This window comes from Loxodonta africana, chromosome 7 (genome assembly GCF_030014295.1).
Source record: "Loxodonta africana isolate mLoxAfr1 chromosome 7, mLoxAfr1.hap2, whole genome shotgun sequence".
NCBI classification, from domain to species: Eukaryota; Metazoa; Chordata; class Mammalia; order Proboscidea; family Elephantidae; genus Loxodonta; species Loxodonta africana.
The window spans coordinates 133,065,790-133,090,110 of NC_087348.1; the positions used below are offsets into that span (position 1 = coordinate 133,065,790).

The window sequence follows — 24,321 nt, forward strand, 5'->3', positions numbered from 1 at the left end:
TCAGACCTATTCATGCCCAAGTGCTATTAATGAAGTGATCAGTTTTTTTTTCTACCATTAATGAGATCAGTTCCTGTATATCCAGAATAGCAAAATCTGAACTGAAGTGACCCCAGGTTCACCAAAGTAGGCAACAAGAAGCCCTAAAGATTCCTTCCCAAAAAACACTGGCTGAAATGAACAGCAAATACCGATGTCCAAGGAAAGGCTAGTCACTGCTGTACTGGGTTTGCCTAGGGGTCCCTAATCCACTAGATTAAACCAGAAATAAACAAATCAGAATTTACTCTTCCTTTCCTACTCCTCCTATTAACCTGCTTACTTCTAAACTTTATCAATCTAGAGCACTACAAAAAAAATATGTAATTTTCATATATCCTCACAAAAGTTTTTGTAATTAAGAGACAAAATATCAATGTATGTAACCCATTTACAAAGATGGAGAAGGCAACTTTTCAAAATTAAACTCTAACACAATTTATTCACAGTTCCAGAACGGACATTACGTTTTCAACCGTCTCTGTGTGAACTGATTTCTAATGTGCAATCTGGGTCTAAGAGGACAATCTCTCTTCTGCTGTCTCCTCAAATTCAATAAAATGTAACAAAATAAAATTTAAAAAACACCAACTCTCTCTAGCTAAAGGGAGACATCTAGAGGCAAGGCCTAAAATTGAGGCTTTTTCTCACATCCTTGGGGATCTTGGAGCCATAAATAAGCCTTTTTTTTTTTTTTTTTTTAAATAACTTTTATTAAGCTTCAAGTGAACGTTTACAAATCAAGTCAGTCTGTCACATATAAGTTTACATACATCTCACTCCCTACTCCCACTTGCTCTCCCCCTCTTGAGTCAGCCCTTTCAGTCTCTCCTTTCTTGACAATTTTGCCGGCTTCCCTCTCTCTCTATCCTCCCATCCCCCCTCCAGACAAGAGTTGCCAACACAATCTCAAGTGTCCACCTGATATAATTAGCTCACTCTTCATCAGCGTCTCTCTCCCACCCGCTGACCAGTCCCTTTCATTTCTGATGAGTTGTCTTCAGGGATGGTTCCTGTCCTGTGTCAACTGAAGGTCTGGGGAGCATGGCTGCCGGGATTCCTCCAGTCTCAGTCAGACCATTAAGTTTGGTCTTTTTATGAGAATTTGGGGTCTGCATCCCACTGATCTCCTGCTCCCTCAGGGGTCCTCTGCTGTGCTCCCTGTCAGGGCAGACATCGATTGTGGCCGGGCACCAACTAGTTCTTCTGGTCTCAGGATGATGTAGGTCTCTGGTTCATGTGGCCCTTTCTGTCTCTTGGGCTCTTAGTTGTCATGTGGCCTTGGTGTTCTTCATTTTCCTTTGCTCCAGGTGGGTTGAGACCAATTGCTGCATCTTAGATGGCCGCTTGTTAGCATTTAAGACCCCAGACACCTCATTTCAAAGTGGGATGCAGAATGATTTCATAATAGAATTATTTTGCCAATTGACTTAGAAGTCCCCGCAAACCATGTTCCCCAGACCCCCGCACTTGCTCCGCTGACCTTTGAAGCATTCATTTTATCCCGGAAACTTCTTTGCTTTTGGTCCAGTCCAATTGAGCTGACCTTCCATGTATTGAGTGTTGTCTTTCCCTTCACCTAAAGCAGTTCTTATCTACTGATTAATCAATAAAAAACCCTCTCTCACCCTCCCTCCCTCCCCCCCTCGTAACCACAAAAGTATGTGTTCTTCTCAGGTTTGCTATTTCTCAAGATCTTATAATAGTGGTCTTATACAATATTTGTCCTTTTGCCTCTGACTCATTTCGCTCAGCATAATGCCTTCCAGGTTCCTCCATGTTATGAAATGTTTCAGAGATTCGTCACTGTTCTTTATCGATGCGTAGTATTCCATTGTGTGAATATACCACAATTTATTTACCCATTCATCCGTTGATGGACACCTTGGTTGCTTCCAACTTTTTGCTATTGTAAACAGAGCTGCAATAAACATGGGTGTGCATATATCTGTTTGTATGAAGGCTCTTGTATCTCTAGGGTATATTCCTAGGAGTGGGATTTCTGGGTTGTATGGTAGTTCTATTTCTAACTGTTTAAGATAACGCCAGATAGATTTCCAAAGTGGTTGTACCATTTTACATTCCCACCAGCAGTGTATGAGAGTTCCAATCTCTCCGCAGCCTCTCCAACATTTATTATTTTGTGTTTTTTGAATTAATGCCAGCCTTTTAAAGTTCCTCCATTTGGCAACTATTCTCTGTCCAGGTGGTTTGTGAATTCAAATAACCAAACAAAACAAAGCTTATGTTGACCTATCACTTAGCATCTAAAATGACAATATTCCCAAAACCCTAGGTGGCCCAATGAAATCTCATTCATACTCCTACTTTAAATCTCACCCATTCAGTCTGTTGGTTCTGTTGGCAAAGTGGCACAGATAAATTATGGCATTCATCCTTTTTTCCTCTTAACCCTAAACTGGCCAAACTACCACACTCCTAAACTGACCCATCCCTATTTATTACATTTTGTCTAGAGACTTACCAAACCTTCTCCCTAATGCCTACCCCTTGATATCAAAGTAAGGTAAATTAAAATAAAAAAGTAATATCAAATGTGTGTATATATATAAAACGTCTGGAGGGATATACGTCCAGGTGTTAACACAGTTAACTGGAGATGATGGAATATGTTTTTATTTTGTTCTTCTTGCTATGATATCAACTTTCTAATAAGATAAAAAAGGTAACTTCTAATTAAAAACAAAAAAGGTATATCAAAAGCCATGGCATACTCAAGACAGTCCTCAAAACTCTGAAATTGGGAGTAACAGATAGCAGGACAATGAGAAAGCCTGCACCTGAGCACCACATCAATTAAGGAGAAATATCTGAGCAACTACAGCATGTCACCACTGGGCTATATTCCAATGTCATTTTATTTTTAAATAAGATAACCAGCAAAGAAATGCTATATTTGATGAAATGAGGCAACTGAACTAAAATTTTGAAGCTCAGAAAAATTAAGCTATCCCCTAACTCTTCCCCAAATTTCCTAAAGCCTTACCATAAAGATCAGGTCCATGAGGAGTAAAGACATTATACAAAACAATGTTGAGTGGTGCAATCACCAACTTCCCATAATAGTAGCTGTCAATGACCACCACAGGCACCTGAAAGGGAGCAGAAAACACACAGCAATTTTAGGGTTTTGTTCTGGAAACAATCTCACAATGCTAATAAGGTACACATTAGAATGAAAAACAGAATGAACTTATTTTTTCCTTCCTACATCAGAAGCTGTTCTCGTTACAATTTCAGAACAAGACCAGAAAAAAAAGAATACTCACCAGAAAGAGTATTAAGGCCACCAGTGACCAATGAAAGAAACTCTTCCACTTGTGTTTCATGACTAGCAAATCAAAGGCAATAGGTAAACTATTTAAGAGAGACACAGAAAATGGAGAGTTAAATAAAATATTTACAGAGAATACAGCCAAACAGTTCAGATTCACATCCAACCTTATGCTGAACTGAAAATTAAATGCCTTTGCCCATTACAGTGAGGGAAGAAAGCTAGCATGTGAGAAGATGTCCTCTGAACAACATACTGACATCTTCACAGAACCATCAGAACGCTATGTATCCTGTGGGTGAACAACAAATATAAACGCTGAGCTGCTGAAATAAACTCCATTTTATATATATTTATGCGCAAAATGTATCCTGTGGGTGAACAACAAATATAAATGCTGAGCTACTGAAATAAACTCCATTTTATATATATTTACAAATAACCGGCATCAAAAATATATTATGAAAAAGTGTGCTCTGGTGGCATGGTGGTTAAAAGCTACGGCTGCTAACTAAAAAGTTAGCAGTTTGAACCCTACTTTGGTAAGTGGCATCCGGGGTCTTCAACGTTAGCAAGCGGCCATCTAAGATGCATCAATTGGTCTCAGCCCACCTGGAGCAAAGGAGAATGAAGAACACCAAAGACATAAGGTAGAGATGAACTCAAGAGACAGAAAGGGCCACATAAACCAGAGACTGCATCAGCCTGAGACTGGAAGAACTAGGTGGTGCCCAGCTACCACCAATCACTGCCCTGAAGGGAACACAACAGAGGATTCCTGATGGAGCAGAGAATAGTGGGATGCAGATCTAAAATTCTGTTAAAAAGACCAGACTTAATGGTCTGACTGAGACTAGAAGGACCCCGGAGGTCAGGGTCCCCGGTCCCCAATTAGCCTAAGACTGGAACCATTCCCGAAGCTAACTCTTCAGACAGGGATTGGAATGGACTATAAGACAGGAAATGATACTGGTGAGGAGTGAGCTTCTTGGCTCAAGCAGACACATGAGACCATGTGGGCAGCTCCTGTCTGGAGGCAAGATGAGAAGGCAGAGGGGGACAGAAGTTGGCTGAAGGGACACAGGGAATACAGGGTGGAGAGGAGGAGCGTGCTGTCCCATTAGGAGGAGAGCAGCTAGGAGTACATCACAAGGTGTGTATAAGTTTTTGTATGAGAGACTGAGTTGATTTGTAAACTTTCACTTAAAACACAATAAATAAAAAAAATTTTTTTAAAAGGTTAGCAGTTTGAATCCACCAGCGATTCCTTGGAAACCCTTTGGGGCAATTCTACTCTGTCTTATAGGGTTGGTATTAGTCGGAATTGACTCGACAACAATGGGTTTGGGTTATGGGTATTGCCCTATACCCCACCCTGCCAGATAAATGCTGATCTCTCGCTTAAATGATGTGCTAGGAGTTTAGTAATATAAAAATACTACAAACTTCTATTTCAATTCTGATATACTCCCTTCCAATACCATTTAATCATCTTCCGTTTACCTAAATTCCTCAAGCAAGTGGCATACATGTGTTGCCTTCATTTCAGTATTTCTTCTTTAAGGCCTTGCATCAAGCTAACGAGACTGATCTCACGTCAACAAGAACCTTCTCTTGGCCAGACCAAGTACCTCTTCACAAGCTTTATCTCAACTGCGTCTTTCTACTGCACTTGACACAAAACATCTGTTTCTGCCTCTTTAGATTCCCTTCTTTCCTGGTCTCTTCACTACTGTTCTTTCCAAGTTTCTTTATGTTATTTTTCCTACCCCTTCAGCACGGTCCTATCTCCCAAAAGCAAGCTTCTACTCTTCTTTCTTTATACTCATTTCCTCATAGGTGCTTCTATTCTTGCTGCATGACTTCAAAATCTAGGACACTAGTCAGAGCCCTTACCCATGCTGCAATCACAAGGAATGCTCTCCCAACACCAACTTACCCAGGATCTACCCAAATGGCAATTACTGGCTCAAATCTCATCTATAAAATCTTTTCAGAACCATTTCTTCCATCTCTGAATTAATATGGTGGATCATGTGCTAGTATATCTCTTCTATGATTTGAACTTCCACATTCAGTTACATAAATGTTGCGTTAACGTTTGTGTTCTTATTTTTTGTCTCCTCCAACTAGCTCCATTTCCGTAACACCCTTTATTTCTCCTCTGATAAGCCATCATACTTGGAATTTCTTGTTCACTGTCTCTCTTTCCCACTAAACTATAAGCTCCATGAGGGTAGGAACTATGACACTACTACTTATCACAACATCAACAGCACCTAGCACAATAATGCAATAAGAAAGGATTGCTCACTGATTGATTTGTTCGTGATCCTAAAATCACTTATCTTTGCAAATGGCAGACCTATCAAAACGTGCTACCCAGATGTATTTGGGGACCTGAACAAAGGTCAATGTAGAAAGTGAAAGAAACGGAGGAACTGACAAAAGGAAGCCGGAGAGGTAAAAGGAGGGAAGATCATGCAGGGCCTGGTGAGGCATGTTAGAATTTGGATACTATAAAGCAGAGGTCAGCAAACTTTTTATGTAAAGAACCTGACAGCATATATTTTTAGACCTTGCAGGTCACATAAGGTCTCTGTTGCATAGTCTTCTGTGTGTGTGTTGTTTTTTAACAACTCTTTAAAAATGTAAAAACTATTCTTAGTTCTCAGGCTGTATAAAAACAGACTAGCTGGATTTGGCCCACAAGTCATAGTTTGCCAACCCCTGTGTCACAGTGCAGTGAGGAAACCAATATAGAGTTAAAAACAGGGGAGTGATACAATCATCTTTGTATTTTATAAAGATAACTCTAGTTTGAATGTGAAAAGCAGATTTACAGGGGGTCAGACTAGAAATGAGATCATTTAGGATGCTGTGCAGTAAACCAGGAGCAAAGAGGAGTGAAGAAAAGTAGATACAAAAGATATTCGGGAGGTACAATAAATTGGTAAGATATAGGAAAGCAGAGAAGAGTTACAGATGATTTTCAGGTTCTTGGCTCATCACTGAGTAGATGGCGGTACCATTTACTGGGACAGAAACATAGTTAAGGAATAGATTTGGAGGGAAGATAATAAGTTTAGTATTGTAAATGTTTAGCTCTATAAATGGACACATTTAATAGGCAGCTAGGAATATGTAAGTGACACACAAGAAAGATAACTGGACTAGATACCAAGATAAGGGAGTCACCAAGATGGCTGAGAAAAAAAATAGCAGAAAGCATGAAGTGGGCCTAAGACAAAACCTTGAGGACTGTAATAATTTAAGGATGATGTACAGAAACACCAATAGAAGATTCGAAGTGGGGAAACCAGCCCTTAAGAGGCAATTAAGAAAATTTAAAATGTATATTCCCCAAGTAACTCCATTTTTAAAAATTTATCCTATAGATATATTTCCACAAGTATACAAAGACATGTGTGCAAAATTATGTTCACTTAAGCATTGTGAAACAGGTAGCAAAAAACCAAACTCAACCTAAATGCCTATGAGCAAGTCAATGGTTAAATAAATGATGGACAGGTATGTAATGGAACACTATGTAACTGCTATAAAGAATCATGGAATCCAGACTTTCTGGAGCCACTGAGGCTGGATGAACGTCTGAAGCTATTACCCTGAGATAACCTTTAAATCTTAAACAAAATATCCCCTGAAGTTTTCTTTAAACAAAACAATAGTTTAGCTTAACTAGTAAAGAATGTCTGCTTTGACCATTGTGCTCTTTGAAAGAACTATATGGGATCAAATTAACAACAGCAACTCAAAAGGTTAGATAGGAAGCTTAGGGGGCAGTAAGTCAATGTTAATGGGAGAGGAACAGTTTGGAAAAGGAGGGTAAGAATGGTTGCAAAACTTGAAGAATGTAATCAATGCCACTGAATTGTGCATGCAAAAATTGTTGAATTGGTGTATATTCTGCTGTGTATATTTTCAACATCAAAAAATAAAAACTGAGGGAACAGGAGAACAGTGGGATGCAGACCCCCAAATCCTCGTAAAAAGACCAGACTTACAATTGGCATAATAAAATCTATTAACAAAACATTCTGCTACCCACTTTGAAAAGTGGCCCCTGGGGTCTTAAACGCTAGCAAGCAGCCATCTAAGATCCATCGATTGGTCTCAAACCACCTGGATCAAAGGAGAATGAAGAACACCAAGGACACAAGGTGATTACGAGCCCAAGAGACAGAAAGGGCCACATGAACCAGAGACTACATCATCCTGAGACCAGAAAAACTAGATGGTGCCCAGCTACAACCGATGACTGCCCTGACAGGGAACACAAAAAGAGAACCCCCGAGGGAGCAGCAGAGCAGTGGGATGCGGACCTCAAATTCTCCTAAGACCAGACTTAATGGTCTGACTGAGATTGGAAGGACCCTGGTGGTCATGGCCCCCAGACCTTCTGTTGCCCCAGGACAGGAACCATTCCTGAAGCCAACTCTTCAGACATGGATTGGACTGGACAATGGGTTGGAGAGGGATGCTGGTGAGGAGTGAGCTCCTTGGATCTGGTGGACACTTGAGACTATGGTGGCATCTCCTGCCTGGAGCGGAGATGAGAGGGTGGAGGGGGTTAGAAGCTGGTGAAAATGACACAAAAAGAGAGAGTGGAGGGAGAGAGCGGGCTGTCTCATTAGGGGGAGAGTAATTGGGAGTGTGTAGCAAGGTGGATATGGGTTTTTATGTGAGAGACTGACTTGATTTGTAAACTTTCACTTAAAGCACAATAAAAATTATTAAAAAAAAAAAAAAAAGACCAGGCTTAATGGTCTGACTGAGACTAGGAGGACCCCGGAGGTCATGATCCCCAGACCTTCTGTTAGCCCAAGACAGGAACCATTCCCAAAGCCAACTCTTTAGACAGGGATTGGACTGGACTATGGGATGGAAGTTGACGCTGGTGAGGAGTTCTTGGATCAAGTGGATGTATGAGACTTTGTTGGCATCTTCTGCCTGGAGGGGAGATGTGAGAGCGGAGCAGGTCAGAAGCTGGCCAGATGGACATGAAAATCGAGAGTGGAGGGAGGGGGTGTGCTGTCTCATTAGGAGGAGAGCAGTTAGGAGTATACAGAGGGGTGTATCTAAGTTTTTGTATGAGAGACTGACTTGATTTGTGAACTTTCACTTAAAGCACAATTAAAAAAAAAGAAAAAATTTTAAAAAAGAATGATATAAATCTATGTACATGAAAAGATATATACATGCACAGGCTAATTTGATATGTTTTAAGAATGTAGACATGTATGTATATGTATATATGTGTACATTTTATACACACGAGAATAATTTCCAGAAAAATATTAACAAAACTGGGACCATAGTCTCGCGGGACATCTAGATCAATTGGAATAACACATTTCATAAAGAAAATGTTCTACATCCCACTTTGGTGAGTAGCATCTGAGGTCTTAAAAGCTTGCAAGCAGCCATCTAAGATACAACTATTGGTCCCATTCCACCAGCAGGAAAGGAGAATAAAAAAACCAAAGGCATAAGGAAAATACTAGCCCAAAGGACTAAAGGACCACATGAACCAGAGGCTCCACCAGTCTGAGCCCATAAAAACCAGATGGTGCCTGGCTACCACCAACAACCACTCTGACAGGGATCATAACAAAGAGTTCCAGACAGAACTAGAGAAAAATGTAGATCAAAATTCAAATTCAGATAAAAAGGCCAGACTTACTAGTCTGACAGAGACTGGAGGAACCCCCAAGACAATGGCCCCTGAATGCTCTGCTAACTCAGAACTGAAACCATTCCCGAAGCCCACTTTTCAGACAAAGATTAGACAGTCCTATAAAACAATAACATGTGAAGAACATGCTTTTAGTTCGATCAAATATACAAGACCAAATGGGCAACTCCTGTCCAAAAGCAAGTGGAGAAGGCAGGAAAGGACAGGAACTGGATGAATGGACACAGGGAACCTGCGGTGGAAAGGTGGAGCATGCTGCCACACTGCGGGGGTTGCAACCAATGTCATAAAACAATATGTTTGTAAGTTTTTGAATGGGAAATTAACTTGAGCTGTAAACTTTTACTTAAAGCACAGAAAAATTAATAATATATATATATTATACGTGGGGAGGAGAATTAGGAATTCTTTTCCCTTCATACAACTTTGTGCTGTTCTTTATAATAAAGTTATAATACTTCTATAATAGCTTTTAATTACTAGTGGTGCGGGCAAGACATTAAGGCAGCATAAACTAGAGGAGTAGTAGGGGAAACAAAGAGTACAAAAAGGATGAGACACCGTGAAACCTGGAAAAAAGACGGTGGGGCAAGAAGGGAAAAGGACCGAACAGAGCCTCAGATTTCCAGCCTGGGAGACTAGGAAAATGGCCTGGCATACACTGGTGCAGTGTGAAAAACACATCAGCTTCAGAGTCAGAAAGGCCTGGATTCAAAAGCCAGTATATCTTAAGGCAAGTTATTCAATCTCTTGGAGTCTATTTCCCCACTTACGAAGTACTAACAATTGTTAGTTCTCTTGCAGAATTGTTCTAAGGTTTAGGGATAAAATTTATGAAAGGTTTAGCAGTGCCTAACATATTAAAAAAAATATATATATAGCAGATGCTTAAAAGTCGCTTTCTTACTAGAATTAATCATAATAATAAAAACAAAAAGAAATATTCTTCCATTTCCCACAATCTTTCTAGACTCAATTAATTCCTATAACTTTAGGTCCTATCCAAAGAATATGGAGATAACCTAACAAGTTTTACTATATGCCCAGTGACATATGGGAGAGGAATTTGTGTCAGTTTCTTACCCAAGAGCTATGCTGAATGGCCAGCCTAAGATAGCCCCAGCTGCTACTCCCAGCACAGCAATGGAAGTCTTGTCCATATACCATCCAGTCATAGCTATCAATGTAGTGTACATACAGAAGCTGCTAGGAAGGAATGCTGCAAGAGTTAAGAAATGAAAAAAGGGGAGGGAGACAAAAGTTGGAGATTTATTAGGTATCAATTATTAAAACTTCACCTACATTGCAAAATATTCATATTCAGGAACATATTTTGGGCAGTGCCATATCAGAAATGGAACCCTGATGGCGTAGTGGTTAAGACCTACAGCTGCTAATCAAAAGGCAGGCAGTTCGAATCTACCAGGCGCTTCTTAGAAACTCTATGGGGCAGTTCTACGCTGTCCTATAGGGTCACTATGAGTCAGAATCAACTCAAAGGCAATGGGTTTGGTTTTTTTTATATATATATTAGAAATGGGCAGGTAGTAAAATGATACTTCTTGAAATAAAAATGAAGTCCAATGATTTTCCTGTTTTCTGTTTTTACGTACCAATTCATCACTCCAATTATATACTAACTATGCCATTCCTCTCCTGGCCTATAGCCCAAATCCAAAACTTAGAGAATTCTAGGTTTCCCAGGACTACTTCCATGCTATCCTACTTATACCCCACAGATATTCTAGGAAGGCTTCTCAAGGGCCAAAAGTTGAATGGCAGCACCACTTTGCATCCTATATCCACTGACACAGATAGTCTAGCCTTTAGATATCCCTCTAATCATTTTTATCTGGCATAACCTTCTTGTTGTATATAGCAGGGGACTGAGTATTTTTTGGGTCTCTGTTTAATAGTAACATTTGATCAAAGTTTCTAAAGCAAGCCACTTATATTTTAACCACTCTATACAGAAATGTTTTCTGTCATAAGACTGCTCATAGAAAAAGTCTGCCTCTCCTGCTGCTTAAGATCTGCTTTGCCCAGCACAAAGGAAGAAATATCAGTGCCAGCTCCACCAAGAACCACAAAGAATAAGCAATACAAAGGCTTCAAAGGCTCTCTATTAAAGGATGTCTTCAACTTGTCTGCACCTTAACATCCTCAACTGAAATTACAAAACTAACTACACTCACAAGTATCTCCCACACATAAAAATCCATTTCAGGAGTGGCAAGGTAACTAAAAAAAAACACTGTGAGGTACAACCTCCACAGATAAATGTTAAACACTGATGCCATCCAAAGCTGTTAATTTGGACGCCGATATGGAGGAAAAAGTGAGCAGGGGACTCTGAAGTCTCTCGGCTCAGAGGGTAGAGAGCAGCCTCACTCAGACAGTGGCTCTCAAAGGTATTCAGGAGGTGGAGCCCTGAAGGCACGCAGAATTTTGAGATATTGCCACAGGTTACGCTAGATATCCAATGAATGAAAAGTAAATACATAATTTTGTGCTAGATACTATTTTGTGTGTATATTAGATACTACATACACAGAAAACATTAAAATTGATAAAATTATCTCTAGTAACTTAATTTTTCTGGCAAATGAAGAACAGACTACCTTGATTTAATTTTCGCAGAAGGCCACCTTGGCTCAGCTCATAGAACACAAATGGTCAATGGCAGCACAGTTTGAAAGCCATCACTCTAGATTAAGGTGTTTATACTAAATTTCTAGAAACTTATTGTCAAAAAAAAAAAAAAAGGAAAGAAACACAGAAAATGCACAACTCCATAGAAAACATCTCAAGTAACAGAAAAAGCACCATCAAAGCAGAGTTTTTAGGCACAAGGACCTTCCATGAGCAAAACAAAGCTATTTTCCTTGCCCTAAGAGCAAAGAAAGGCAGTGGGTGGTTGTGTTTTTCAGCTTTGTGGTGACAAATGACATAACAATGTGATAGAAAGTACCCTGGCGAGAGTATCAGCTCTGCCACTTGTGAATTCTGTGAATCTTTTAGTAAGTCATTAACCTTTCTGAGCTTTCTCACCTGCAAAAAGGAGATAGTCATCTTTCTTATACCATACAACTGTTGAAAAGGTCAATCAAGATAATACAGAGTTACAAATTATTGACATGTTATACAAATATAACCTACATCTGCATAAGTGCTTCCTTTCAATGTGACTGTGAAGTATCTATGATTTATTATCCCCTCATCTCCCCTTTTACTTACCAGATGATGAGCAAAACATTCCAGTGCTGAGAACCAAGAAGGCTAGCATCATTCGACTCACATGCAATCCAAACTTCTTGCACACAGCCCTGGAAGAAAGACAAAGAATGCTAGAATGGCAAATTTTAGAGACCAAAAAACCAAACCAAACCCGTTACAACTCACAGTGACTCTATAGGACAGAGTAGAACTCCCTCATAAAGTTTCCAAGGAGTGGCTGGTAGATTCAAACTGTCAACCTTTTGGTTAGCAGCCTGAGCTCTTAACCACGGAGCCACCAGGGCTCCATTTTAGAGAAAGTCATTTCAAATCCAGGGACAAAAAAACATGCCTGCATCACTGGTAACACTAGAGATCTAAGGTCAGATACAGAATTGCCTCAACAGGTTATTAACAATTTTGTGCGTGTAACAAACAGGTAAACATTCTTATTCTTTACAGAGAAGAAAAGCCACATACCTAAGAGAAAATGTATATTTTAAGTGCTAAAATTATGTCTACTAAAAATAGGAACACAATATGATTTAGTGGTAAAATAATAGGCCTCAGATGCAGATTGTCACAGGTTCAAATGCTGGATCTGCCCCTTACTAGCGGTGGGACCTTGGACTCGTTACATAAGTTGTCAGAGTCCTCATCTGTAAAGTAAATAAATAATACTTACTTTATAAGGTTTCTGTGAGGACAATGCATCAAAAAATGCTTAGGAGAGTTCCTGGCATATAGCAGTTCAGTAAATGATAGTTAACAGAAAAAAAAAAAGACGAGGAGATATACCAAATGTTAATAGTGATTATCTGAGTTTCTCAAACTTAAGAAATTACACAGCTTTTAGTTCTTCTGCATATTTTTAACATCACAAATTAAACATTATTAGATATCATCACTTCATTTAGTCAATACTTGTTCAAACACGTGTGTTAACCATTTTCTTGCTCAAGTTCCTTACTGCATTTTAGAATGTCCTTCTGAAATAATTGTTTTTTCCTAAGTATAGCCCTTTAAAAGTCAATTAATGAGGATCTTTTAATGGTAAATCCTGTTTCTGTTTGTTTGTTTTGTTTTTAGTCTGAAACTCTTCATTTAGGCCTATTCAGGTTAGTTGAGAATACAATTTTAGGCTAACAGACATTTTCTCTCAGCAATTTGAATTTTTTTTTTTTACTTCTGGCTATCGAGAAATCTTTTGTCAGTCTAACTGCCTAACACTCCTTTCTAGGTATTCTAGTATTTTTGTCAACTTTTAAGGTCTTTCTCTTTGTTCTTGGTGTTCTACAGTTTCACCGTTTGGTTTTTTTTTTAATGATGTTTCATTGATTATTTGGTGAAAGTTTACACTGCGAATTAGTTTCCCATTTCACAATTTCTATACAAATTGTTCAGTGACATTAGTTACATTTTTCACAGTGAGTCAACATTCTCTTTAACCACATTCTGGTTGTTCCGTTTTCAGTGCTCTAGTTTCCCTGTCCCTTATCTTCTCATCTTTAGAGTAACTGCTGACCTTTTGGTATTATATAGATGGGTTTATAATGGTACACCACGCTCACTCAGGTAATATACTTTATTTTGTGGGCCAATCTGTTATTTCATTAAAATATAACCTCAGGGGATAGTTTCAGTTCAAGGTTTAAAGGGTATCTCAGGGTGACAATCTCAGGGAGTCCTCTAGTCTCAACTGGTCCAGTAAGCCTGGGCTTCTTAAGAATTTGAGTTTTGTCCCACATTTTTCTCTCACTTTATCAGGGCCCATCTATTGTAGCCCTGATCAGAATGGTAGGTAGTGGTAGCTGGGCACCATTTAGTTCTTCTGGTCTGAGGATAGATGAGGCCATGGTTCATGTAGGCTATCAGCCCTATAGAATAATTTCTTCTCTGAGGCTTTGGCTTCCTTCTTTCTCTTGCTCCGAATGAGTAGAGACCAGTAACTGTATCTCAGATGGCTGCTTGTAAGCTTTTAAGACCCCAGACACCACTCACCTCACTAGGATGCATAACATGCCAACTGACTGAGTTGTCCTGTGAGACTAAGGTCCTAGGCCTTCAAACCCAGAGAACCAATTTCTCGATGTGTTTGGTTATGTCCGAGAGGTATCTGTAGCTGTGTCTTCTGTGAACATATATGCATGTACACACACATCTGTATGTACACATACACATAGATACTTCTGTTTATACATGTATACACCTGTACCTACCCGTACACAAATATGTCTGTACACATACATGTGACCCTACACTTGTTTTTTGGTTATTGTTAGTGTTGTTGCCAAATTATATATGTCATATTCTTTAGCACAAATATCCTTTTCTCTTAGTGGCATTGTTCACTTTGATTAAGCTATACTCATTTCTGGGTATACTCATTATACCCACATTCAGTGCTACTTTTCTCATCACCAAAAATAACAAGTATCTACAATCTAAAGAGTGATTCCCATCCCTGGTAACCATCAATGATTATTGGTATCTCTATCTATATATTCTTATACACATGTGTATATATTCTTATATTCTTAAAAGTGGGATCATATACTATTTGTCATGTGATTGACTTATTTCACTTAATATCATGTCCTACAGATCCATCCATGTTATGTTTCATGAACTCATCATTGTTCTTTATAATCGCCACCAATTTCTTTTATTTATCAAGCTTGGGCTTCCTGCATGTGTGGATCAGTACCTTTCTTTCATCAATTCTGAAAAAGTCTCAGCTATTAATTTCCTGAATATTGCCTTTTCCCGTTCTCACTATCATCTCCTTCTAGAATCTGATTTTCTACATATTGAACTTTCAACTCTACCTTCCACATTTCTGAACACTCTCCATACTTTTTTTTTTGTATTTCTGTACTGCATTTTAAGTAACTTTTTCAGGTCAGTCTTTCAGTTTATTAATTTGTTATCCATGTCTAATGTGCTGTTTAAACTATCTACTGAATATACTGAGTTTTAAATATTAATTATTATATTTTCATTTCTAGAAGTTGAGTTCTCTTCCAAAACTGTCTGGTCACTTTTGAGACATCTTGTTTCTAGTTCATATTTTCAATTCCCTCTTTTATTTTCTAACAAATATTACATATAGTTATTTCATATTCTTATTTTAATAATTTGCAATAAAGTTTAAAATTTATGTTGTTGCTATCGTCGAGGATATATACAGCAAAACATATACCAATTTAACAGTTTCTACATGTACAATTCAGTGACCCTGATTACATTCTTCAAGTTGTACAATCATTTTCACCCTCCTTTTCTGAGTAGTTCCCTGTCCATTAACATAAACTCGCTTCTCCCCAAATTTCCTACCTAATCTTTCGAGTTGCTGTTGTCAATTTAATCCCACACAGACCTTGAAAAGAGCACAATGCTCAAGGCAGACATTCTTTATTAAACTATTGTGTTGTTTTTTAAATTTTATTTACTTTGTTGTTGACAAAAACACACAGCAAAACATATACCAATTCAGAAGTGTCTACATGTACAACTCAGTGACACTGACTACACTGTTACGTGACCATCCTCACCTTCCTTTTCTGAATTGTTCCTCCCCCAGTAACATAAACTCACTACCCCTTAAGGTTCCTATCTAATCTTGAGTTGCTGCTGTTATCGTGATCCCATATAGACAGTTCTTACAAGAGCATAATGCTCAAGGTGGATCCTTCTTATTAGTTCAGCTAAACTATTGTTTGGTTTTAAGACTTCAGGGGATATGTTTGGTTTAAAGATTATCTCAGGTAAATTGTTTCAGGGATTCATCCAACCTTCATGACTCTAGAAATTCTGGAGTCCATGAGAATCAGAAATTCTGTTCTGCATTTCCCTTCTTTTGATAGGGATTCTTCTACAGAATCTTTAATCAAAATGTTCAGTAATGGCAGCCAGGCACCATCCAGTTCTTCTGGTCTCATGGCAAAGGAGGCAGTTGTTCATGGAGGCAGTTAGCCGTTACTCCTTCTATTCCTGACTCTCCTTCTTCCTTTGTTGCTCCAGGGGAATAGAGACCAATTGCGTGCCTTGGATGGCCACTAGGAAGCTTTTAAAGACCCCAGACACTACACAAAGAATTAGGAGGTAGAACAGAAGCACTAAACACATTATTAGGCCAATCAACTAGAATATTCCATGAAAGTATGACCTAAAACCTCCAAACCAAGGAATCAAATCCCATGAGGTGTTTGGTTGTACATAAGCAGCCTCAGCTCCTACTCTTTGTTATTGCTGTAAGTATATCTATCACACAACTTTTGCCAATTTAACTTTTTACAGGTGTACAACTTATTGACTGCACTTGGAATTCCATCACCATTAACCTTCTCTTTCCCCCTCCCTGCTGTCCCTGGTAACCACTTATAAACTTTGGTCTCTATATATTTGTCTTTTCTTGTCTTTTTATATAAGGGAAGTCATATACTTGTCCTTTTATGATTGACTTATTCCACTCAGCATAATGTCTTCAAGCTCCATACATACTGTAGCATGTATCATGACTTCTTTTAGAGCGGCGGGGCAAAGACGGCGGAATAGACAGATGCTTCCAGCGAGCCCTCTTACAACAAAGACCCCAAAAAACAAGTGAAATGAGTATATTTATGACAGGCTAGGAGCCCTGAACATCAAAGGCAAAGTTAGAAGACGAACTGAGGGGCAGGGGGAGGAAGAGATGGTTCAGAAGCGGAGGGAGTAACCAGACCTTAATTGCGGGGAGCCCTCAGGCACCATTCCCAGGAGCGGCTGGCTGCGGCAGGCTGGTACTAGCCTTCGGCTGCAGTTTCCACGGGGAGAAGCAGCCAGCCACACAGCCTACTCACATCTCTAGAACCAGAGAAGAATGGCGATCTCGGCAAAAGCTAAGTACTTGCATATATTTTACCGTGCCCCTGCTCCCAAGCCGGCTTCAGAGGTTTATTTCCCTGGGCCTGAAATAGGTGCTGAGTGCCTAGAGCCATCCTCCCGGCCTTGAAGAAGGAATAAATTTGCAATTGGGGGAAAAGATAATTTGCCAGCTCTGCTACCAGGGGAGCTCAGGACAGAAGCAGCTCCTGTCCAGACATAAATGGTCTGTGGACTTTGAGAACCTTTCCCCTCAGCATGGACCTATGTGGGCCTATTTCAGGAGAATAGGCCCTTTTTGGCAGACTACAACTGTTTCAACTGTGCGGTGGAGAAGCAGCTATTTGATGTTTGACCTTGCTTTGCCTATTAAACAGGGTCCTCACCTACCCACATCAGGGGCGTAAGGACTGGTGGCTCCACTCAGGTCACTCAGCCACCCGCAACAGGGGTCCAAGGATAACTGGTACCTCCCAGTTCTTACAGCCAAAAACATTGGGTGCCCATGGTCCGTCTACTGAACCCACCTATCTGTACACTCTAGGGAACAGGGATACGTTTTCCTCAGAGACACTTGGGACGATTCTCAGCCCCCTGCCTTGTTCAGAGCATAACCCCCTGCTGCAACCAGATACTGGTACCTACACCAATCACCCCTGCCTCTGTAAGACTGAAGGAAGAGCCTGTACCACACACTTGATGATCAGCTATCTGGGCACCTGAGCTGAATTCATACAAGAAAAATGAATGGACTCCTAGACTGATATACCTGATAACAGCTTTAGCCATCTGGGGACAGGACGTCAGAGCTCCAAAGGCAAAAATAATCAAGCTAGCTCACTCAAGCAAACCATTTGGGCATGTCAAAACAAAACAAAGCATGAAGCTTCAACACAGTATGTAAACATAAAATAAACTAATACAATAACTTACAGATGGCTCAGAGACAACAGTCAATATCAAGTCACATAAAGAAACAGACCATGATCACCTCAACAAGCTCTCAAAACAAAGAATCAAGGGATCTTCTAGAATACAAAAGATTAACATACAAAACTCTTCAAGACATCAGGAAGGAAATCAGGCAATACACAGAACAAACCAAGGAACACACAGATAAAGCAGTTGAAGAAATTAAAAAGATTATTCGGGGACATAATGAAAAATTTAATAAGCTGGAAAAATCCATACAAGACACCAATCAGAAATTTAGAAGATTAACAATAAAATTACAGAATTAGACAACTCAATAGGAAGTCAGACGAGCAGAAATGAGCAAGTGGAAGGCAGAATTTGTGACCTTGAAGATAAAGCAGCTGGCACCAATATATTTGAAGAAAAATCAGATGGAAGAATTAAAAAAAATGAAGAAACCTTAAGAATCATGTGGGACTCTATGAAAAGAAATAACCTACAAGTGACTGGAGTACCAGAACAGGGAGGAATACCAGAAAATACAGAGAGAATTGTTGAAGATTTGTTGGCAAAAACTTCTCTGGTATCGTGAAAGATGAGAAGATACCTATCCAAGATGTTCATCGAACTCCACATAAGGTAGATTTTTTTAAAAGAAAGTCACCAAGACTTCTAATCAAACTTGCCAAAACCAAAGATAAAGAGAGAATTTTAAGAGTGGCTACAGATAAACAAAAAGTCACCTACAAAGGAGAGTCAATGAGAATAGGCTCGGACTACTCGGCAGAAATCATGCAGGCAAGAAGGCATTGGGATGACTTATATAAAGCATTGATGGAAAAAAAAAAATGCCAGCCAAGAATCATACATCCAGCAAAACTGTCTCTCAAATATGAAGGTGAAATTAGGACTATTTCCAGATAAACTTCTTTTCTCCTACTGGCTGAGTAGTATTCCATTGTATGTATGCACCACATTTTGTTTATCTATTTATCTGTCGATAGGCATTTAGGTTGTTTCTATCCTTTGGCTATTGTGAATAGTGCTGCAGTGAACACTGGTGTGTACAAGTGTCTGTTTGACTCTGCTTCAAGTCTTTTGGCTATGTACCTAGGAGTGGAATTGTTGGGTTGTATGATAGTTCTATTTTTAATTTTTTAAAGAACCACCACACTGTTTTCCACAACAGCTGTAACATTTTGCATTCCCACCAGCAATGGATACGGGTTCCAATTTTCCTACATCCTCACCAACATTTGTTATTTTCTGGTTTTTTTGTTTTGTTTTTTTATCTTAGCCATGGTACCCAGAAAAACCCAGTGCCGTCAAGACGATTCCGACTCATTAGTCATGGTAGCGGGAGTGAAATGTATCTCATTGTGGTTTTTATTTACATCTCTCTGATGGCTAATAGTGTTGAGCATCTTTTCATGCATTTGGTGGCCATTTGAACGTCCTCTTTGGTGAAATGTCTATTCAAGTCCTTTGCCCACTTCATGATTGGGTTATTTGTCTTTTTGCTGTTACGCTGTTTAAGTTTTATATATATTTTGGTTATTAGACTCTTATTGGATATATGGTTTCTGAAGATATTCTCCCCCGTCAGTAGCTTGTCTTTTCACTTCTTTGGTAAAATCTTTTGATGAACAAAATTTTTTTTTAACTTTTATGAGGTCCCATTCATTTTGCCTTTTGCTGTTTGTGCTTTTGTTATATTAGACAATCCATTGTTAAAAGCTAGGCCGGACAGCATTGCCCCACCTTTTCTTCTAAGAATTTTATGATTTTAGTCTGCATATTTAGGTCCTTAATTCATTTTGAATTTGTTTTTATACATTGTATGAGGCATCGATCCTATTTCACCTTTCTGCATGTGAAATCCAATTTTCCCAGCATCATTTATTGAAGAAACTCTTCTTTCTTGATCAAATGGACTTAGTGCCTTGTCAAAAATCAGTTGATCACAGATGTGTGGGTTTATTTCCGGACTCTCAATTCTATTTCATTGATGTATGTGTCTAGTACCAGGCTGTTCTGATTACTGTGGTTGTATAGTATGTTTTAAAACCCTGAAGTGTGAGTCTTCCTACTTCATTTTTCTCTTTCAACATTGCTTTAGCTATTCAGGGCCTCTTGCCAAGCCCTATAAAGTTGAGGACTGGTTTTTCTGTATCTGTAAAGAGGGCTGTTGGAATTTTGATCAGGATTGTGTTGAATCCATAGATCACTTTGGGTGGTATTGACATCTTAATAATATTAAGTCTTACAATCCATGAACATGAAACATCTTCACATTTAAGTCTTCTTTAATCTCTTCCAGCAATGTTTTATGATTTTGATGGTATTAGTACTTTACGTCCCTAGTTAGATTTATTCTTAGGTATTTTATTCTCTTAAGTGCTATCGTAAATGGAATTGTTTCCCTAGCTTCCCTTTCAAGATTTTTCACTGCTGGTATATAGAAACCCAGCTAATTTTTGTTTGCTGGCCTTGTATCCTGCAACTCTGCTGAATTCCTCTATTAGCTCTAGAAGCTTTCTTGTAGACTCTTTGGGATTCTGTATATATGGGATCATATCATCCACGAATAGAGAAAATTTTACTTCTTTTCCAATCCAGATACCTTTTATCTCTTTCTCTTGTCTTATTGCTGTGGCCAGGACTTGTAATACAATATTGGCCAATAAATTAAGTTTTGCAGGTCAACTTTCTGTTAATTGTTATTTCTTCTGGCTCTCACTCATGACTTTTGTTCCCTCTTAGAACAAGTAAACAAGTAATTCTTTGATACCTGAGTTAAGGGTGCATTTCTCTACAGAAATTTTACATTTGCTTTTGCAAGATGCCTGAGGGCACTACCAACTCAGAAAAAATTCAAATAAATTTTCAATTTGGAATTTTGGGGACCATGCGGGTGATTTGAATTCAGGCCCTAACCCATGTATATAAAGGTCAACTTATGGTTACAATACTCAAAAGCAACACTAACTTTCCTTTTTCTCCTCCCTTCCATCCAGAGTCAAGGCCAGGGCTTTCTTTAATCTGATATTAGCTGTTTTGGAGTGGGAAAAAAATTTTGTAGGGTAAAAATATATATAACAAATATTTACCGTTTCAACTTTTTTTACATGTACAATTCAGCAACATAAATTACTTTCATCACATTGTGCAAACATCACAGCTGATTGTTTCTAAATTCTTCTATTACCCTCAACAGAAATTCAATGAGCCCTAAGCAATGACTCCCCCTTTATCCCTCCCTCCAACTCCTGGTAGCCACTAATAGAACTTTGGTCTGTATATATTTGTCAAATTTTAGATATTTCACATAAATAGGATCATACAATATTTGTCCTTTTGTGACTGACTTATTTCACTTAGCATAATGTTTTCAAGGTCCATCAGTTTTATAGCATGTACCAGGACTTCATTTCTCTTATGGCTGAGTAATATTCCATTGCATGTACATATTATATTCTGTTCAGCCATTCATCCACTGCTGGATATTTAGGCTGTTTCCACCTATTGTGAATAGTACTACAATGAACATTGGTATACAAGTATCTATTTACATTCATGCTTTCCAATTTTTTGTGTATATACCTCGAAGGGAATTCTGGGTCATATGGTAATCCTATGTTTAACTTTTTGAGGAGCTGCCAAACTGTTTTCCACAGCAGCTGTACCATTTTACAATTCCATTAGCAATGGATGAAGGTTCCAATTTCTCTACATCCTTGCAAACACTTGTTATTTTTCACTTTTCTGAGATAATACCTCTCCTAGTGGGGGTAATATGGTATCTCACCGTAGTTTTGATTTGCATTTTCCTAAAGACTAATAACTTTGAGCACATTCTCGTATGCTTGTTGGCCAGCTGTACATCTTCTTTGGTGAAACGTCTATTCAAGTCTTTTGCCCATCTTTTGGTTGGTTTGTCTTTTTGTTGCAAAGTTCTTTATATACTCTGGAACTTAAATCTGTATGTGATATATGGTTCCTAAAATTTTTCTCCTAATCTGTAGGGTGTCTCTTCACTCTGTTGATAAGGACTTTTGTTGTATGCAAATTTTTAATATTGATGAAATCTAATTTGTCTATTTTGTATTTTGTTGCTTCCACTTTTAGTGTCAAAAACTAGATCCCAAAGTATTACCTCTGTTTCCTTCCAAGAGTTTTACGGTTTTGGTTCTTACGTTTAGATCCTTGATCAATTTTGTGTTCGTTTTCGTATATTTTGCAAGGTATGGTCCAGCTTTTCTTATTTTACATGTGGAAATCCAGTTGTCCCATCACTACTTGGTAAAGTGACTATTCTTTACCCGTTGGATAGACTTAGCACCCTTGCCAAAAATCAGTTGACCATATGTCTTAGGCCGGGTTCTCTAGAGAAGCAAAACCAGTGAAGAAAAAAAAAAAAACAAAAATCAGTTGACCATATGTCTTAGGCCGGGTTCTCTAGAGAAGCAAAACCAGTGAAGAGTATATATACAAATATATATAAAGAGAGATTTATTTCAAGAAAATGGCTCATGCAGTTGCGGAGGCCGCCAAGTCCCAAATCCCTGCAGCAGGCGTCAGGCTGGAGGCGTCTCCTGATTCGTGTGGTTGCAGAGGCTGACAAACCCAAACTGGCAGGTCAGACGGCAAGCTGCTGGCTCACGGGGCTGTGGGGGCTGGTGAATCCAAAAATCTGACTGGGTGGCAAGCTGCTGGCTCACGTCCCAAGAACCAGAGGTCACAGAATGATGAGTCAGATGTAGGATTAAGAGGGAACAAGCTTTGCCAGAACATCCATATATACTGGTATAGGCCACACCCCCGAAGAAATTCCCATTTCAAATGATTGGCTGCTCACAGCAGATAAAAAAAAATGGAGGACGATTACATAATATCTGCCAAGCCACTGAGTTAATGCCTAACTGAGAATCATGGCCTAGCAAAGTTGACACATAGCTTTAACCATCACAGTCCACCCCTTGTCAACTTGGCACCTGTACAGATCTCCTTAAACCACATATAATCTCTAAATAAAGACAATTACAAAGACATACTTGTGCCTAACATGATACAACTAACATGCATACAACCAAAAACATATTAGCCCCATTTACATCTTACATTTTGTAAGTGAATAAGACTAAAATATTCGATGCACACGTCCAAGGAAGAAATGCTCATAATTACAGTCTTCATTTCTGCGACTAGTCACAAGGTTGTACCTGGTATTTAGAACTACCTTCTTCTACCAACCATTCCATATTCTCTTTATCCTCACCAAATACTCAGCTGGTCATGGTTCTTTGCCTGGTGGGGTGACTCAAACTTTCATTCCTGAAAGGTGTGGACCAGTAGCAGTCACGTCGGAATTGGGTTACTATAGTTTTCCATTGACTTTAATAAAGGGCATAGCAGTACTAAGAGATGTCCTAAGGAATCTTCTATATTCCAAACATACTCTTCTTTACTTCCATTATGTAATATCAATTCAATTTCCCCTTGGTCATCAGGATCAATCACATGAACCAATACAGTAACCTCTATCTTTGCCTACTGATTCAGAGGCATGAGGAGCCCAAGCGGCCAGATGGCGTTCTTAACCTGCAGTTCAATGAAATTAGTGTTGTGTCTCTTAGTGGGAGCATTCCTTCCTTTGGAACTAAGACCTCTAGGACCGCAAAGCATAGGGTCGTGAGGACAGGAAGCAAAAATGTTGTGAGAAGGTCACTAGTGGTAATAGTAACTGGTGACACTCCCATTTCCACCCCTTAATTCCTGGACCCATGAATCCTATATATGAATGATGATTTAAAGCATATACAGCCTCCTACAGAACACTGCTTCAACCCTGCAAGGTATTGTCACCTAGTTGGTGCCATAATTGTGTCTTTAGAAGCCATTCCATCATTCTATAAAGCAAGCTGCTTCAGGATGATGGGAAACATGGTAGGGCCAGTGAATTCCATGAGCATGGGCCCACTGCTGTGCTTCATTTGCTGTGAAATGGGTTCCCTGATTCGAGACAACGCTGTGTGGGATACTTGACGATGGATAAGGCGCTCTAAGTCATTGCATGCGGTGAAGGCAAATGTGTATCCAGAGAGCTTGATCCCTGTAAGAAAAAAATGCCGCCCTTTCCAGGATGGAAGCGGTCTGATATAATTAATTTGCCACTAGTTTGCTGGCTGATTGCCCCTAGGAATGGAGCCGTATCAGGGACTCAGTGTTGGTCTCCGTTGCTGGCAGACTGGGCACTCAGCAGTACCTGTAGCAAAGT

The 24,321-nt window shown here is 39.2% G+C and overlaps 1 protein-coding gene across 7 annotated transcripts in view; it reads right to left on the reverse strand.

The window, feature by feature from the left end:
- The window catches only part of ALG9 (ALG9 alpha-1,2-mannosyltransferase), a 126,539-nt gene that overhangs the window by 87,939 nt on the left and 14,279 nt on the right, over window positions 1–24,321 (reverse strand). For all 7 annotated transcript variants that reach the window (XR_010322522.1, XR_002787133.2, XR_010322523.1 and 4 more), the window contains exons 5-8: window positions 12,288–12,376; window positions 10,134–10,269; window positions 3,330–3,417; window positions 3,047–3,152 (exon numbers count right to left, since the gene is read on the reverse strand). Coding sequence is in view for 4 of the 7 variants with exons in the window: in XM_023554781.2 (XP_023410549.1) it covers window positions 3,047–3,152; window positions 3,330–3,417; window positions 10,134–10,269; window positions 12,288–12,376 (419 nt within the window). In the remaining 3 variants the exon portion in view is untranslated. The remainder of the gene's footprint in view (window positions 1–3,046; window positions 3,153–3,329; window positions 3,418–10,133; window positions 10,270–12,287; window positions 12,377–24,321) is intronic.